The sequence below is a fragment of the Oryctolagus cuniculus genome, chromosome 11 (assembly GCF_964237555.1).
Source record: "Oryctolagus cuniculus chromosome 11, mOryCun1.1, whole genome shotgun sequence".
Classification (NCBI taxonomy): domain Eukaryota; kingdom Metazoa; phylum Chordata; class Mammalia; order Lagomorpha; family Leporidae; genus Oryctolagus; species Oryctolagus cuniculus.
Window position 1 is genome coordinate 17,768,350 of NC_091442.1, and position 13,857 is coordinate 17,782,206.

The following is a 13,857-nucleotide window of genomic DNA, read 5'->3' on the forward strand; positions in this document are numbered from 1 at the left end:
TGCCCCTCTGCCTCCCTCACCTTCGTTCTCGACCATCAAAATGGTCTGCAAGATGCTCCTGGGAAATGCGGAAGTCCTCAAACGGCTGCTGGTAGCGGGCTTCAAAAGAACCTTCTCGGGCTCTGCCGTGAAACAGCTGGCCTGAGGCATCTGAACCCCGTTCCCGCAGAGACGTGCTACCAAAGGGACTGAGGTCACCATTCTCCTGCTTCAACAAGGGCCAGTGCACATTAGTCAGCGACAGCCCTGCCTCTGGGGAGGCCGCTGCCCGGCTCTCCGCCCAGCCCAGGCAGGCTACCCTACTTACTGCTACCTTGGCAGGGAAAATGTCGATCTTGATGAGCAGAGAGGCCAACTCCAGGTCCTCACTGTAGTTGTTCTTCAAAGGCACTGCTCTGTATCCTGGGAGGAGCAGCACCGGCGTTCAGCCCAGGAGAGAAAGCAAGGGCCCAGCCTACCCACTAGAACATTACCTTGAAGGGACCTCACCTGTCTTCAGGCCTTTCACTGGGAAAGTAGCCTGAGCCAGGAAGTTCTGGTCACTGAACATGTCTTCTTCATATACCACAAAGCGCAGGAAGGCAAATTCAGGGTTGCTGATCTGGAAGTGGAAGGGCTTGGCGGGCCACATCGGGTTCAGTCCATTGTCCACTGCAAATCAGAGCAGACGGCTTCAGGCCCCACCCTGAGAGGACGGGGTGAATGGTGGGAAGGGTCCGCAAAGCCTCCCAAAGGAGGAGGTTGTACCTGGAAAAGGCAGACCTACCCACAAATTCTGTCTTCTGCTTGGTACTGTCATACTCTGCTCCAGCCACCTCAATCTCCACGAAAGGACACACAATGCCTCGGCCATTCTTCGGCAGATGCCGAGCCCCCAGCACCTGTGAGACAGCCAAAGCTGAGGCCAGGGTTGTCTTTCCTTTTACCCCAGGTTCCCAGGGGAAGGCACAGGGTGAGCAGCTGTGAAGTGGAGGCAGTGTGCCCTCTGCTGGCCACCAACGATGCTGCCTTTTTTTCTTTTTTTATTATTTGACAGGTAGAGTTATAGACAGTGAGAGAGAGAGAAAGGTCTTCCTTCCACTGGTTCACTCCCCAAATGGCCGCTACGGCTGGCACACTGTACCAATCCAAAGCCAGGAGCCAGGTGCTTCCTCCTGGTCTCCCATGCGGGTGCAGGCGCCCAAGCACTTGGGCCATCCTCCACTGCCCTCCCGGGCCACAGCGGAGAGCTGGACTGGAAGAGGAGCAGCCAGGACTAGAACCTGGTGCCCATATGGGATGCCGACGTCGCAGGTGGAGGATTAACCAAGTGAGCCACGGCACCAGCCCCAACGATGCTGCCTTTAAGCCCCTTACTGAATCAGGGCCCTAACAGTGGTCCAGGGGAGCTGCTACCCATAAGTCTTTTTTTTTTTTTTTTTTTTTTTTACAGGCAGAGTTGTTAGAGAGAGACAGAGAGAAAGGTCTTCCTTCTGTTGGTTCACTCCCCAAGTGGCTGCTACGGCCGGCGCGCTGTGCCGATCCAAAGCCAGGAGCTAGGTGCTTCCTCCTGGTCTCCCATGTGGGTGCAGGGCCCAAGGACCTAGGACATTCTCCACTGCACTCCCGGGCCAAGCAGACAGCTGGACTGGAAGAGGAGCAACCGGGACAGAATTCAGTGCCCCAACTGGGACTAGAACCCAGGGTGCTGGTGCCGCAGGCGAAGGATTATCCTAGTGAGCTGCGGCGCCGGCCTACCTATAAGAATTTATTTGAAGTTATCTTAGCTTTAGCCAAAAATTTTTTTTTAAATTTATATGGGTAAAATCTGTAAATAAACTGATTTAAAGTACATTTTAGTTGACAAATCTATTTACACAGGTATACATGAGAATGCATCTCAGTTATTTTACAGATCATACTTACAAACTACACCCTTAAGTCTGCTGTGCATGGCTAGCCAAAAATTTCATGTGAAGTTTGTAATTTACTTCGTATGACACCAATATATATATATATATATATATATTTTTGACAGGCAGAGTGGACAGTGAGAGAGAGAGACAGAAAGGTCTTCCTTTGCCGTTGGTTCACCCTCCAATGGCCGCCACGGCCGGCGCACCGCACTGATCCGATGACAGGAGCCAGGTGCTTCTCCTGGTCTCCCATGGGTTGCAGGGCTCAAGCACTTGGGCCATCCTCCACTGCACTCCTTGGCCACAGCAGAGAGCTGGCCTGGAAGAGGGGCAACCAGGACAAAATCCGGCGCCCTGACCGGGACTAGAACCTGGTGTGCCGGCGCCGCAGGCAGAAGAATTAGCCTAGAGAGCCACGGTGCCAGCCTACCAATATCTATTTTAATATGGAAGTCTTTCAAATGATTTCTCCTCATCAGAGTAGCAGGATGTATACCTCATGTTACCCCCACTCCTCCTTCCAGATGGCTCAGGCCTCCCGGACCCTGGCCCCCACAAGACTGGGCTGGCTCCAAATGAGTGAGGAGGCATGAGGGAGCTGATGTCTCGCTCAAGCCCAGTTCTGGTCGGGCTCCACAGTGACCCCAGCTTCCTGCCTGTCTTCTGGGCTCCAAAAAGGGACCAATTATCTCAACTGCTTCTGCCCTTTGCCACTGGCAACTCATTCCCAGCAGGGGTCTGTTGCTGACTCCCCCTCTCAAGAAGTCGTCTTGCTCCAGCTTCAGCAGAGCCCAGTTCCAGTGTTCCTCCCCAGCCAAGTCACAGAAACGCCGCACTCTGCTGGTGTTCTGCCCCTCCCCATTCACACCAATGAGCCCCATTCTTGGCAAGCTCAGCATAAACGTTCTTCAGCCGGGAAGCCCCTTTCCCACCCTAAGCCCAGATAAGCACCACCCACCTCAATGCAGATGGCACACGGCTCTAGCCCCCGGAGGCTGCTCTTGTCGAATGGATCGAAGGCCTCATCCCGCATGGTGTTGGGCTGCAGCACGTAGCCACAGTGCCCACCAGCCATGAAGAGGGCCTGGTTCATCTGCATAGGCTTATCTGCAAGAACCACATTTGGATTCAGTACATTCCGGCCCAGATGCCGCATGACACCCCCTCCATCCTGTCCAGAGGCCTCCTCACCTGGGGTCTGGAAGTTGAGGGCCACCAGCTGACTGCCACAGATCCACATGGGCAAAGGGTCATAATTAGAGGAGTCTAGTCTCTGGCCCTTGGGGTAGATGCGGGAGAGTTGCAGACGGTTGTACTGGAGGAACTTCTTGCCTTTGGCCTTGTTCACATATTTCTCAGCCTTGGTTTCCGGGAAGGATGACATGTCCCGATAGCAAGCTCGCTCTGTGCCGATTTCTGGGCCAAATAGGAAGAGTTTACAGGGCCTGCCCACCCAGGCAGTGCTGAGATCACTAAACACCCCCTTATACCCCTATGGCAGCCCCCCAGGCACACACATCCCCCTCCCGGGCCCCGGCCCTTACTCTCTTCATCGAAGGGAACAGGCCGGCAGTAGACGACAAGCTCAGACAGTTCCAGCGCGATCTTCTTCCTCCGTTCCATCATCTTCCCCTCGGTGAGCTGGTGACACACACAAGGCCCTGTAGCCCCAGGCTAGAGCCCTGCCCAGAAGAAGGAAGCCCCTGGCAGCTTTGGGCACATCCACCTGCACCTTCAGATCCCACTGGACTAAACAAGGGCCCTCTGCCATCAGCCCTGAATCACCCTTCCTATTCTCTGTGCCCAGGACGCACGTGCTTGCAGGGGCGTCCTCACCACCACCCATGTCCCAGGAACCCCAAGGCTGGCTGGCTGCACTCCCCAGATGCTTTCTGATCATCTAGTATCTAGCCTCCTTCCTGGCCAAAGTGCTACCTCCTGGGTTCCCAAGACTACACTGAGGACTGAGGCCCCTGGCTTGGCCTCATCCATGCCCAAGTCTCCACGCTCCAACACAGCTATCTACTCTCCGTTCACAAGTGCCTCCTTCCCACCTCCCTCGTTCCCGGAGGCTCTCCTGCTCCTGTCTCTCTTGGTGGCTCCTGCCTTTTTTCCTTGGCTGCACAGACCTGGGAATCCAGCCTTTCAATCACCTTCTAATCCGAGTTCTCACCCTTCCAGGGTACACCCGTCCCTTCTCTGCCTGGCTCAAGGGTGCGTTCACCAATGCACTGGGGGTAATAGGCACCAGGAGAAATCCCCTTACCTGTGAGAGCACTTCTCAATGAAAGGGGCCTCCCTCCTCCAGTAAGGCTGCTCCTCCCAACCCTACTTGGCCCCTCTCCACCCACTGCCTTGCCAGCTCCTTCAGCTGTCAAAGAAAAGCACTCGAATGCCGGCAACCCATGGTCTCCTTCACAGCAAGGTCCTCCACAGGCTGTGTGCTGCTGCTCAATCTAGTGGGCACTTTCAGGTTCTTACTGTGCCTGGCTGCACCGCCGCAGCCCTCCACCCTCCTCTCCTGTAGCCGCCAGCCTCTCTGGCCTGCCCTTCCCGGGCTTGCACACTCACAGGGGCAGTTTCTCCGGAGCCTTCTTCCTCCTCTACATCAACGCAGCCTGCCAAGGCTGCCCATGCTTCCAGCCCAGGTTAGCTCTGGCCTTGTGGATCCTATCCAACTGGCCACTAAGCAGACCCACTCATACATCTCACACCCCGAGCATGCCACGTGCTGCCCGTTTCTTCTGGATCTCCACCTCAGGCAGGGGTGCAGCAAGGCAAGCACAGGCTGTCAGCTGACTGTCCTGCTGTGAGGGGCTGCTGCCGAAAGCTGGATGCCTTGGCTGTCCAGCAGGCTCACGCAGCTCCCACCAGCACTCTCCAGGCTCTAACAGGCTCTCACCCTGGCATCTGCAGTCTGGGCCACCTCACGGATCTTTTTCACCCAGTCCTGTAGCTCCTCCTGTGAGTCGGCAGCAACATCCAGGGACCAGTGGGCCAGCGAGGCCATGCTGATGGAGAACACGAAGAGCCGGTTGTTCTTGCCCTCAGGACGGATGGCTGGGAGGGCGACAGAAGACAAGAGCTGGCGAGAGTCATCTGTCCCCCATTCTGTACCACAGGCATTAGCTCACTTGGGTTCTGTTGCCTCCCAGTTCTGTACCATCCTCCACGAGGGGGAGGAACACTGTGCAGGCCCATTTCACAGACAAGGGCGGGGCAGTGCAAGACTAGTCACTGCCAGTCCTGCAGGAGGCCAGTGCTCTAATCCAGTTCTGCCTGATTCAGGCCCCTTCCTTGGCCATGACCCCTCCCACTCCCTCTCTAAGCTGTCACAACCCTGTGGCCCAACCCATTAGGATGCAGGTCAGCCAGCCATCTGCTGATCTGACTGACTCCACAGTGCCTGGCACAGGGCGGGCGTGCAGGAGTCCCGCCAGGAGGTGACCAAGGGAGCCAAGGATATTAAGGGGGTATCCAAAGTACAGAGAGAGCTTGGAAGGCAGTCTTCAGGGGTTCAGCCATCAGCTTCCTCCTTACGAGGGCAGAACCACAAAACAGGGCTCAACACTAAGAAACGACAGGCCAAAGGGATGGGGGCTCACCAATCTGACAAGCCGGCACATCCAAGACCCCCCGCAGCAAGTCCCCCAGGGGGCTGTTCTCGTCCAAGTGCTGTGGGAAGCAAAGCCCATCGGATGGTCAGCATGGCTGTTGTGTACAGGCATGAGGCAGTATTTCTGTTCACGTGACAAATACATCCCCAAAGTGTGCCCGGGACCAGGCAATGTGGCACAGGTATGTTGAAGACCACAAGCATGGCCACACAGAGGGTGACTGGCTTGTGTGATGGCACAGGCATGCCTAGGACTTCTGTGACAGGTGCATGCAGAAAACCTGGGGTGGGGAACCCATCCCACATGGTTGTTGTCTCACCTCCCTTTCAGGCTCCAGGGCCGCTGGACTGACCATCTCTTCCACATAGTTTGAAGGGAACCACAGCTGCTTTTTTCCGCCATAGTCTCCTCGCCACCTGTGGCAACCAAAGGGAGCTGACTCCCAACCACCACCTCAAACTCCCACAAGGAAAGTGTCCTTTACTGGGGGTATCCCACACCTAAGCCAGGGTACTGGTGCACACACGGGACAGATGCTTCACCAAGGCATGTCATCAGACACCCCCATCCCCGTGCTAGCTCTGCCAGGACCCTTGACCCCAGGGCCCAGGCTCACCAGCCTCCTTCTTGCTTCTCTACATTCTGGATGATAGCGCTCTTGGTGAAGGTCAGCTCATCCTCTCTCTGCGCCTTGTAGTCAAAGAGGGCTTTGACTGCACACTGCAGAGGTGAGAAGCACAAGTCAGAGCAAATAGACTGTCCTTGCCTCTCCTGACTCGGGGCCTCACAGAAATACACACATGGCCTTGGCTCAGACCACTGTCAGCAGTTCTCACCACTGCCCCACAGGGAGGCATGAGACAGATTCAACCTGGGAGAGGTAGTGCCGCTGCCAAGGAAGCTCCCCGGGATCCAGGTAGAAGCTTTTACAAGTTTTGCCTTGGGCTACAAGGAGGAACCCCAAATCTGTCTCTCACTATGAGGGCTGGCAGCAAAAGAGGTACCTCTGGCTGCTCTGGGTGCCTCCCTAAGACCTGAAAGCCTGTGGTCAGAGCTGGAACGCTGCCTTCCCCACCCCTGCAGTAGTAGGAAGAGCCTTCTCCCAGGCCCCTGGATGCTGAATGCAGGGGTGAGGTCAGAGCACAGGCTCCTCCACCTCAGAGAAAAAGGGCAGAAAAAGGGAGATTCTGCCTGGTGGGTTCCATGAGGCCAAGGAGTGACTAGCCAGTGTGCCTCCCACCTCCCGCCCTGCTGCTGCCCATGGAAGAAATGGGGGCTGCCCCTGGGGAACAACCTGGAAGGGTCAGTCTGACCTAAGAGACAGGGGCTAAGGAGTAGGGCGGTCCTGGGAGAGCTGTGGTTGTTCACCAACCACACATCTCTCACAACCTCTTGGGCCTCGGAAAACCACAACCACCACTTCTCCACCAAGACCACAGATGGACCCAGAACACAAAAATGCAAACCCCAAGCAGCTGGGGACCCCACCCCCAGCTTCCTGTGCCCAGAAGCCTGAGCTGTACCTTGAAAGTCGGCATAGGGTTTGCCTCCACGTAAAAGCCAGGGTTTCGGCCCTCATACAGGGCCCCATAGTCAGGTTCCTGGAAACCAACCATACTTGTTAGTGTTCCAGAGCCCAGAGAGCAAAAGCAGCTGTAGGTCCCCACCACCCACTTTCCCCAGTGCAGCCCTCCTCACCACGTCACTGGCACCTGACCAACTAGGATCCCCAACCTCACCTTGGCCACACTCGTACCCTGACACCCACCCCATGCCTCTAAATCTCTACATGTGCTCCTGAAGGCCCAAACGCCAACTGCTTCCGCAGCTGGATTCTGTAGGTGGGTCCCCAGCAGGCACCATTTATTCAGCTTTTCTTCTCTGCTGAGCCGAAAGTCACACAGAGCCTTCCCCATCCTAACACACCCTTCCTGCCTGTCCTCTCACCAACGGAGCCCACAGGGTCTAGCAGACACCAGGCCTTTCCCCAGCCACCCACATCCACTGATGACAATAGTCTCTGAACTTGTCTCCTGTCCTAGATGCCTTTCCTAAGACCTGACCCTAGCCCAGGGCCCTCCCTGGACCTCCCCTGTACCACTGGCCCTGCCTTCTGCCCTCACTAATCCCTCCCCCATGCCCTGCACACCAGCCCTCAGATGGATTCTGTTCAACCACACCCATGTAGCCTGTTGTCCTCTGCCCTGGGACAGAATCTAGGCCAACACTGGCTGAGTGAGCAAGCTTCCAGCTCACATGAGCACCGGAACCTCCCCACACCACACCTTGGCTCCCAGGGATCCTTTTTCATGAGTGTCTGTCCCATCCCTACCAACACAACTGTCACTCTCTCCAGACCTCTTTGTGGACACTCAGCCGTGGCCTCCAGTCAGGCTCTGGCCCCACCTAGGCAGTCCTAAAATAGCCCAGGCCTCACTGTCTCACATATCCGAATCACCCAGTGATAGATTGAGTCTCTCTCAACTTCCCTGACATGCCCCTCCCACCATGACCCCCTCACAGCTGTGCCAATCTTCTCCAACGCCTCTTCATTGATAGGATAGCGGAGCTTCATCTTGCGGTACAGTGGGTGCTTCTCATAGTAGCTGATGAGGTCAACGAGGCTGTCAAACTCCGAGTTCCCCAGCATCACTGTCTGGCCCTCCTGCTGGACACGGCAATGCTTGATCTTGCCCTCAGCCCTTCACAAGAACAGGATAGCGACATCACACAAGGTCCCCACAACGTGGGCTCAGGAGAGGACCCACACTGCCTCCAGCACCCCAGGCCACACCCCTCACCGGAAGGAGATGGCATATGAGTTGGGCTCACTCCGTTTTCGCACCAGGAAGGCCCCATCACGGGGAACACGCATCAGCATATGCTCAGCCTGTGCTCTGGTCAGGCTTGCATGGTACCACCTGTGGACAGGGACAATCAGGCCTCAGCCAGCACCACCCACATCCTCACCCCTCCCAACCTCCACCAGCTTCCCTTACTCTTTGCTCTCATGGGCATTGGTCTGTGGAACAGGCTCTGACAGACGCATCTCAAACTCATTGCAGCGCAGAGGCACTTGCTGGTAGTGTGTGATGAGATCATAGAGGGAGTCAAAGACCAGATTGTCTGTCAGGAAGAACTTGGGGGTCCCAGCATCCTGCCGGGAGTGGATACGGCAGTGCTGGACTTTCCCATTCCGCCTGAAGGAAGACAGAGGATGGGGGAAGGTGGTGAGAAACAGGCCAGAATCCAAAATTCTAAGCTCCACCCTAAGAAAAGCATCAAGTCTCAAGGAACAAAGCCAGTTTCCTAAGGAGGTCAGGTATGGGGTACTCTTAGGAAAATGTGTGTCTTTTCTGTTCCACAAAAGAGCCTAGAACAAGAGGCTCAGATGTTCACTGTAGTTGTCTCTTGGCAGCCCAAGTCTGCATGCAAACACCGGCTAAGCTTGGGCATCTGCCCTGAGAGCACATTACCAGAAAGACAATGTGTAGTCGCCCACAAAGGTCTCGCTCTCCCGAACTAGGAAGGAGCCGTCGGGGGCGCCAGTCTCGATGCAGTATTCCGTGAGCAGGCGCTCGGCGATGTGCCGCCCGTCCCGTCCTGCCCCAAGCTTCCCGTGGAACCACTTCTCATTGGAGTGCAGCTCTGTGCTGCCACTGGCCTGTGAGGAAGAAGGTAAAGGCAAAAACACTCAGTGACTCTGACCCAGCCCACCATCCCCCAGCCCTGGACCAACCCCTCACCTCCTTGGGCTCCTCCTCATCTTCATTGCCCTGGTCACTGCTGGTCTCTTCAGAGTAATAGATCTTACTGCTGGTCAGAACAAAGTAGTGGGGATACCACTCCTGAAAGAGACCAAAGGGGACCATGAACCAGAGCCCTCTCACCCCCTCTAGCCCACCACCCACAGCCCAGTGTGACCCTTACGTGGTTCACAGGATCCTCCAAGTACAGGATGCCATTCTTGATGGAGTTGCTGATGTCATTCTCAGAGTACATCACCGAGGTGGGCACTTCCTCATAGGCACTGCCCTCAGCCAGCTTCTTGTGCTGTGGGGTGCACACAAGGTCAAGGCAATGCCATTCCCAGTCTCAGCCACCTCTTCACCCAAGACTAGACCACGAGCTGGAACCTTGGTCTAGGAGAGGTGCTGGGAGTAAAGGGCTCCACCCATAGCCCACCACCCCTACCTTGATGAGGATCTTCCTCTTGAGCTGGTTGGGTGAGGGCAGCCCATCGGCAGCAATGTCCACAGGCTTGGTGAGGAGCGTGTCCCCCAGCACCTTCTTAAAGTACTGGGCCATGTTCCTCTGCTGGGCAATGCTGCAGTGGTCCTCGATGGACAGGATGACCGGGTACCTGCAGGACAGACGATGGGTGCAGGGACACAGACACTGCAATTCTGCTGATCCAGGGCTCAGTCCAAACAGCCCCTTACAGACTAAGATACTGGGAAACAAGGGCCTGAGGACCTTGTCTATGGAAAAGATAGACCACAACCACTGGCAAGTAGAAGGGGTTTTTCAGGGGGAAGCCTTGGGGTAGCAATAGCTGCACAGAAGTAGTTCCCAGTTAATCCAATTACACAGATTGCCCAGCAGTGCAGATATCCTACACTGAAGAGGTCAGAATAGGTAAGAGACCTCCTAATTTAGCTATCGGGGACCACTGGTGATTCCTTGAGTGAGGCGAGACACAAGTGACCACAGGTTAGGTGGTAAATAAGAATCTAGGAATGGGATACAGTGAATGTAGGTAATTCCCTAGGCTATGAAGTAAAGAAACTGGCAGGTCACTGGCATAAAGAGACCAGGGTTAACACTGAGAAGAGCTAAAATGTGTTCCTCAGGTTGAAGAGAAAGGCCAGGAACCATGTGGGCCAAGGATGCAGGAAACAGGAATTAACAGGAAAATAGAGCAAGGAGAGGAGGGCAGGCCAAGAGGAAGGAGAGGGGAGTGGGGATGGGTATGAGGGGGTCCCTCTGTCCCAGGAGTCAGAGTTAGGGGCCGGGTTCACCAGGAGGACCCCCTCTCCACTCACTCTGAGGCCACAAAGGCATGTTCCTTGATGGTATGCAGGACATCTGAGAACTTGATCTTGGTGGTAAGGGTGTGTCCATGGTAAATGACTGGCATCCCATCTGGGCCATCCCAGCAGTCCACTGGGAAGCAACATTATCACAGTCAAAGGGGCAGGCCTCGCACCTTCCCCCTCCCAGGTCCTGGCCCCCACGCACATTCAATGCAGCGACAGCCCATCCGCAGACACCGAGCATAGGCTTCCAGGGAGGACTCGCTGGAGAACTGGTCCCCAGTCAGGTACCTGGATAGGCAAGAAGTGGGTGTGGTCAGGTGGGCTCCTCTTCCTCGAGAGAGGGCAGAGTGGGGCTGAGGGAGCCACACTCACGTGTTGTGTGAGGATGAGATCCAATAGTGGGAGAGAGGGTTGTTCATGGTGTCTGGGCACACTGCATCCAGCTGGGAGTTCCACACACTGTTCTCTTTGGAGAACAGGAAGGTGACAAACTGTCCAAAACAAATGTGGAAGGGAAGACAAAGTGAGCCCCTGCCTGGCCCCGGGATGGTGAACAGGGGTGGAAGAGAGGTCACTCAGCCTCAGCTGGGGTGGTCAAGGTGGATTTCAGGTGTAACAAGGAGGAATCTCTGAGAAGCTGGCTCTTGGGGTTCAGTTGGGCTTCTGGTCACCACCACCCCCCGCCCTGACATAAAGAGATAACAGTGAAGCCCACCTCATCCAGGAAGAAGTATGGTTCCTCAATCTCTCGCAAGGGGTCCCGGAGAAAGCTGAGCATGAATTCCTGTACCTGGAGCCGGTCAATGGCCCATAGCTCCTGACAGGGAGGGGAACAAAGGGAAGGCATGGGAGAGGCCTCAGGTCAGGGATGAACCCAGCCCTGAAGCCTGATACCCTGGCCCAGCCCCAGCCCTGCCATACCCCCTGGTACTCAAGGAGGAACTGCTGGAACTCAGGAAGGGTCACTCGGCAAAGATCTGGTCGCTCCCCTGTCCTGCAGGGAGAGAAATGGTAAGTGCCTGGCAGCCAGTTGGCTAGCACTGCTAACAGCTAGGGGCCCCCTGGAAGGCAGAGGCCAACTCCCAGCCAGCATAGCTACCCAGAGTAGTCTAGCATGGCTCACCCTTTTCACATGGATTAGGAAGTACCCATGACAGAGATGAGGGAGGCCCAGGAAAGAACCCCACCTCCCCACTCCGAACCAAACCTCAGGGCGCTGGCTTCCAAGAAGGGGAGATCCATCTGCAGGAAACAGAACCTGGTCAGGGTGCAAGTCCTTGGGGGCCTCACAGGAAACGGCCTCTTAGGAAGAGAGGCTGGGGCAGCAAGGGACAGACCTCAGGAGAAGAAAGGCTAGAGAAATGGCACCCAAAAGCCCCCAAGCAGGGCAGCAGGGTTGAGGCAAGCAGGGCTGAGGATGGAGTGGAGAGGCAGGGCAGGGCAGGGGAGGGTAGGTGGCTCATGCACCGTCTTCTGGGCGCTGTACATGAGGCTGCGGTACAGCTGAGCAAACTGCCCGTAGGTGATGTCCCCACTGCGCTGCTCCAGGTCCTACACAGTACAGAGCAGGATGGCTAGTCAGGCACCCAGCCAAAGGCTTCTGGCCACCCTGGCCCCTCCCCTGCAGACAGCTCCAGGAGGTCCTTACCGTCAGCCGCTCCTTGAGGAAGCGCATGTTGGGGACCCGGTAGTTGACCTGGGACAGCATGTTCTTCAGGTCTTTGGCTGAAATACTGAGAAAACAGGTGTGTCCTCAGGGGCCTCTGATGTGTGGGCCAACCCACCTGGGGCTGGATAGGTAATCAGTACTACTCTGGGAATCTGGAATCCTGGGCACGAGACTGAATCAGAACCCACAAGGTGGACAAGGGAAGTCTCTTCCTTCTCTGGGCCTCAGTTGCCTCATATGAGCAAAGAAAATTCCATGATTCTGACAATGAGGAAGTGGCCAGGCTCAGTAAAACAGGTCAGGCCTAACAGGAGGGAAAAATCAAACCCCTGGCCTCCCCTCCTTGCAGTACTGCTGAAGCCTGTACCTCCAGCTCTCCAGGTGCCAGCTGGCCCCTGCAGGGCACAAGGGAGGGCTCACTGGCAAATTCCCTACAAGGGGTAGCTCAGCAGTGGGATGATGGGATGCTGGGAGTTTGCTCCTCGGAGCATATTATCCCCAAGCCCCATCAGCACCCAGTGCCACAGTGCAAGGAATATGGGAGGAGGGGATAGGCACACTCAGAGAAACTGCTGGTGACTGGGTACTTTCCTGGTGTCGGATGGGAAAGGAACTCTAGAGAGCAAGCATCCCTGCCCTCCAGGGTACCCTGTGCAGGATGGGAGAGCCAGGGGATATTGTTGGACCTGGCAACAGGATGGACAAGATGGGAGAAAAAGGATTTCTCTTCTGAAATGTGGAGATAGCCCGATAGGCAGCAGTAAAACCAGAGGGAACTCGGCTTCTCCACAGGGGTCCAGTATGGCTGAGCCTCATCTGACCCTCAGTCCCAAGAGGTAAAAGCTGTCAGGGTTTCGAGTTTCTGGTAAGGAACGAGATGCCTTCTTATCTAAAAGGCTTGTGCCACCAGAGCTTCCCTGTGGACTGTTCCCATCAGCATGTTAACCGTCTGTTGTCTCCCACCAAAAGACAGGTCTTGCCCTGCTTACCTCTCCCTGTTCCCCTCTGCGGTACAAACTTCCAGAAGTAGTTTCCCAAGCCCCCTTTCACGCCTGGAGCCCTCACCATTCTGCTGATGCTGCTCTCCCACCATGCTGTTTGACCCAAGGGTCATGTCACAGTCTTCCCTCAGGCTGCCAGAATTCAATACCATTTTCCTCTTACTAGCTCACACTAGCCGCCATTCATCCCCAATCTCTGAGATGGGCTGGCATCCCTGTTCTTGCCACTTGCCTCTGGGTGATCTTATCAGCTGCCACCATGGCTCTCCACAGCACCTTCACAGTCCCAAGTTAGTATCTCTAGCCCCAACTTCTCCCCTAAACCCCATTCTACCCTCTTACCTACTCAGTACCTCGGCCTACACATGACATCAGAACACTGAACACACCCTGAGCTGAACCCCTGATGTGTCCCCGTGGACTTCCCACTTCAGTCAATGCCAACTGTATTTTCCAGCTGCTCAAGACAAAAGCAGACTCCTTTCTCTCTCATATGCCAAAATCAATCTGCAAGGAAATTCTTTATGGCTCTATCTTTGAAATACAACATAGCCAAATCCATCCACTTCCTACTCTCACCACCCTGATCCCAGCCTGCTCATTTTTCCCCAGGAATGCCAGAGCAGCATAGGATCT

General features: G+C 55.6%; 1 protein-coding gene across 6 annotated transcripts in view; it reads right to left on the reverse strand.

Moving 5' to 3' along the window:
- The window catches only part of PLCG1 (phospholipase C gamma 1), a 41,029-nt gene that overhangs the window by 7,089 nt on the left and 20,083 nt on the right, over positions 1 to 13,857 (reverse strand). For 3 of the 6 annotated variants that reach the window (XM_070051835.1, XM_051846099.2, XM_051846103.2), the window contains exons 6-32: positions 12,200 to 12,284; positions 12,019 to 12,102; positions 11,759 to 11,793; positions 11,473 to 11,545; positions 11,267 to 11,368; positions 10,924 to 11,042; positions 10,754 to 10,839; positions 10,558 to 10,678; positions 9,707 to 9,875; positions 9,443 to 9,565; positions 9,259 to 9,360; positions 8,989 to 9,176; positions 8,512 to 8,712; positions 8,314 to 8,433; positions 8,034 to 8,214; positions 7,036 to 7,113; positions 6,129 to 6,232; positions 5,832 to 5,928; positions 5,501 to 5,570; positions 4,798 to 4,955; positions 3,440 to 3,536; positions 3,087 to 3,311; positions 2,854 to 3,002; positions 767 to 881; positions 490 to 651; positions 308 to 402; positions 21 to 208 (exon numbers count right to left, since the gene is read on the reverse strand). In XM_070051835.1, the coding sequence (XP_069907936.1) occupies positions 21 to 208; positions 308 to 402; positions 490 to 651; positions 767 to 881; positions 2,854 to 3,002; positions 3,087 to 3,311; positions 3,440 to 3,536; positions 4,798 to 4,955; positions 5,501 to 5,570; positions 5,832 to 5,928; positions 6,129 to 6,232; positions 7,036 to 7,113; positions 8,034 to 8,214; positions 8,314 to 8,433; positions 8,512 to 8,712; positions 8,989 to 9,176; positions 9,259 to 9,360; positions 9,443 to 9,565; positions 9,707 to 9,875; positions 10,558 to 10,678; positions 10,754 to 10,839; positions 10,924 to 11,042; positions 11,267 to 11,368; positions 11,473 to 11,545; positions 11,759 to 11,793; positions 12,019 to 12,102; positions 12,200 to 12,284 (3,327 nt within the window). The remainder of the gene's footprint in view (positions 1 to 20; positions 209 to 307; positions 403 to 489; positions 652 to 766; positions 882 to 2,853; positions 3,003 to 3,086; positions 3,312 to 3,439; positions 3,537 to 4,797; positions 4,956 to 5,500; positions 5,571 to 5,831; positions 5,929 to 6,128; positions 6,233 to 7,035; positions 7,114 to 8,033; positions 8,215 to 8,313; positions 8,434 to 8,511; positions 8,713 to 8,988; positions 9,177 to 9,258; positions 9,361 to 9,442; positions 9,566 to 9,706; positions 9,876 to 10,557; positions 10,679 to 10,753; positions 10,840 to 10,923; positions 11,043 to 11,266; positions 11,369 to 11,472; positions 11,546 to 11,758; positions 11,794 to 12,018; positions 12,103 to 12,199; positions 12,285 to 13,857) is intronic. The other 3 variants (XM_051846102.2, XM_051846100.1, XM_051846101.2) reach the window with 3 other exon arrangements.